At 38.5% G+C, this 3,750-nt stretch overlaps 1 protein-coding gene across 1 annotated transcript; it reads left to right on the forward strand.

Moving 5' to 3' along the window:
• The first annotated feature begins 2,225 nt into the window (after positions 1-2,225).
• LOC104587727 (dirigent protein 25-like) lies at positions 2,226-3,323 on the forward strand. Its single transcript, XM_010245445.2, has one exon. The coding sequence runs from the start codon at positions 2,251-2,253 to the stop codon at positions 3,142-3,144; it is 894 nt and encodes a 297-aa protein (XP_010243747.1). The 5' UTR covers positions 2,226-2,250; the 3' UTR covers positions 3,145-3,323.
• Positions 3,324-3,750: the final 427 nt, after the last annotated feature.

Below are 3,750 nucleotides of genomic sequence, written 5' to 3' on the forward strand. Positions count from 1 at the left end.
GAGAAAGAGGAAGAGGTAGATGTAATTTTGATAGAAAAGCTAGTGATGAAGGGTCATCACAACAGTGTTCTATTTGCAAAAGAAGCAACCATATTGACAAATATTATTGGTTTAAAGGAAAGACACAATGTCATTTTTGCAAAGAGTTTGGCAATCTACAAAAAGATTGTAGATTGAAAAACAATCAACAAGCAAATTTTAGAAAAGAAGAGGAAGACTAAAGAAATTTGTTTCATGCATGTCAAAGTACCACAGAGGAAAACAATGATGTATAGTTCTCTGACAGTGGGTGTAACAATCATATAACAGGGCACCCAAATATTTTTCTTGACTTGGACACATCATTTAACTTAAAAGTGAAGTTGGGAAATGGAGAAATTGTTGAAATAAAGGGAAAGGGCACAATTGGTGTTGAAACAAAAAAAGTAAGAAAGTTTATACATGATGTGTTATTTGTACCTAAATTGAATGAGAATCTTCTCAGTATTTGACAACTTTTGGAGTTATTCACTCCATTTTGAAGATCTTAGTTATACCATTTATGACCATGAGAAACATGTTGTGAAAAATGTGAAAATGAAGACAAGTAGAAACTTTTCACAAGTGTTTATTTATGCAAAAATTGTTATGCTGCTATAAATGCCAAGGAGGTTGATGAGTCATGGCTATGGCATAGAAGATTTGGTCACATAAATTTCAAGGGGCTGAAATTGCTATCATAAAAGGAGATGGTTCAAAGGATTCGAAACATTGAAGAGAAGCATGTAGTTTGTGAAGGTTGTGTACTTGCAAAGTAGATGGTTTGTAACTATTTTTCTAACGGTAAGTGGACGGTTGTGCACTTGGAAAGTAGATGGTTTTGTTTACCAAGCAATCTTTTTAACTATTATCTCTCTCTCTCCCTCTCCAGCAATTGGAGTGGCACTCTGGCGTCTCCATTCATAATTCATGATGGGCTTTGGGCTTAGGCTCAAGCTAGAGGTTTTTATGAGGCCGAGCTCGGGCCTAAGATCTAGGTCCGGTGGTCAAACCAGGCTCAGGCTGGGGCCTCAATATATTATGTTGATAACAAGTGAAAGCCCAGTCCGGCCCAGCCCATGAACGAGTCTACCTCAAACAAACGAGGTGCAAGCTCTCATCTATAGTAGCGGCATAAAAGGGCAAACAAGGAGTTTTAAAAGTTCAAACTAGCGAGAAGCACCACGGGCATGTATCTTGGAAAGAATGCTTATGTAATTTCACTTGATGTAATTACAATAAGTCAATTAATTATATTTAATAATTAATAAGTAAATACGCAAATAAATCATATAAACATTGTCATATATTTATAAATATAAAATTATATATAAAAAAGATAAGGCTTGCAACATTCGATGAAGCATTAAATTATATGTATCTTTTAACAAAATGAGAGGGGGAGTGTATTGAACCCCATACTCCATAAATTCTAGATAAATTATAAAAAGAAAATAAACTCCAGATCTGCCACAAAACAGTTTTTTTGTTAGTTATTATTAGCAGAGACCCGAGCAATATATGAGATTCATTAAAATTTCAAGCAATAGAGCTAGTGTTGCAAGGGGTTTGAGATTTTTAAATTTAAAATGAGATTGAGCTAAAAAAAGAAAAAAAAAAAAAACTCAGGCCTAAATTAAACTCAGATTGGAGTTAGGTTGACGCCTCATATATATATATATATATATATATGGAAATTGCACTAATGCACATGAAGCTTTAGAACAGCTCAGGCTGTTCCAAACAGCCAAAGTTTTCTAATATATTGGGAGGTTAAATCATCCAATGTAGCTTGAGAAGATTTCTTGCGACCAATGAAATGTGAACATAACACCCTTGTTTAAAACCAAACACCAAAATGCGATTTAGTCTATTTTTTTCGGGCATGGGTGCTGTAAGTGTATCAATTTAATTAGTGGAGGTCTTTCAAAAACATCAGGGAAAAACATGTCACTCTGAATGAAATTATTAGTCTTGTTAAAAAATCCAAGTAAACTGGCAAACAACTCCTAGGTTCTGACTAGTGTCTCTATTCGGTCACCAATTAGCCGTTTAGGTTTCTAACTAACACACTACAGGATTCCGAAGCACCAACTCCAACTTATCGACTCCACCCACAAAACCTTAGTTCTTTTCATTCTTTTTCGCCACTAATCGCTATATATAGGCATAACATACAGAAGCACCTTCGCTCATTCTCATTCATCGCATACTCACCTTCAATTCTTATTAATGGAATCCCACAAACCCATTTGCAGTACACTCAAAGCCACTGCCTACTTACTTCTGGTAGTCCTCACCGTGACATGCGCTACATCAGCTCGAATCCTCGACGAGCAATCCCCTGCACCGGCAACCATTCCTGTTGAAACACCTACGGCAGACGTACCACCAGATGCAGCGGCGGCTAAAACTACAACGAGTGCCGCCACCGTCAATACGGACCCCCACCACCCATTATCCTTCTTCATGCACGACAGACTTGGTGGGTCAAACCCCTCAGCCCTGGCCGTGACTGGAATTGTGAACAACCCGGCGGTGAACGGTCAAGTCCCTTTTGCAAGGCCCAACGGTGCCGTTCTCCCTGTCAACAACGGCGTTCCCCTCAACAACGACAACAGAGGGATTATCAACAACAACAACATTCCATTCCTCACTGGCCTTGGCGGCAGCACATCCACTGTCATTCAGAACAATGGCAACAATGGTGGTTTCGGGGTCCCTCTGGTGAATGGAGCCCAGCTTCCCGCAGGGACCACCATCCAGAAACTTATGTTCGGGACGATGACAGTGATCGACGACGAGCTGACCGAAGGACATGAACTTGGGTCTGGAATGGTTGGAAAGGCACAAGGGTTCTATGTGACCAGCTCGGAGGACGGCAGTAGCCAGACCATGGCATTCACCGCAATGTTCGAAAGCGGCAACTATGCTGACAGCCTGAGTTTCTTCGGGGTTCACCGAACGGCCGTATCGGAGTCTCAGCTGGCCATTATGGGTGGCACTGGAAAGTACGTAAATGCCAAAGGATACGCAACGCTGAAAACCGCCATTCCCAATGCCAACCAGCAAACAACCGATGGAGAAGAAACTTTGCTGGAGGTTACCGTCTATCTCACATATTAAGGGGTGTCAACTTCAAGTGTTAAACGACTAGCTAATTAATTATCAAATATGTTGAGATATTCTCTCTATATATGAAGTGACCAAGAGTAGATTATTACATCCTGGTTTGTTGGAAAAAATACGTAATATGTGGATTGTTCTGTTTTTATGAATGAATCTAGTTAAGTTTCCTCTTTCAATTGCTTCCTTTTAAGTTCTTGTACATAATTGATTTTATTTTTACTTACTGATTAATGATCTACTACTCAAACAAGCTAAAGATGTGGGCATACTGCTAACAAAAGTTCAGTTGTTTACTCCATCTAATGGGCTTTTAATAATTTTTTGGGTTTTATTTACAATACCTTCACATATCATTCACTACCCTCTTAATTTTGTTTCATTTCCTTACTTGTTACTTACTGTTCCAACTCTACAAATTATAATAAAGTTTATGAGGTGGAATGAACAATAAGAACCCTTAAATTTTGATGCTTTGTTTATCTTAGCTAGTACTAATGATAACAAAATTTTTAGCTATTCAAGTAGGGAAGATTCCTTGTAGTGGCATAAACTCTCCAATGTCTGGGAAAATGTTCAATATTCCTATTAACACTATTATTTACG

The sequence above is a fragment of the Nelumbo nucifera genome, chromosome 6 (assembly GCF_055504915.1).
Source record: "Nelumbo nucifera cultivar China Antique chromosome 6, China Antique-T2T, whole genome shotgun sequence".
In the NCBI taxonomy this organism is placed as follows: Eukaryota; Viridiplantae; Streptophyta; class Magnoliopsida; order Proteales; family Nelumbonaceae; genus Nelumbo; species Nelumbo nucifera.

Bases quoted from the DNA above. Each gene is read 5' to 3' on its own strand.
- LOC104587727 (XM_010245445.2), top strand. From the start codon at position 2,251: ATGGAATCCCACAAACCCATTTGCAGTACACTCAAAGCCACTGCCTAC.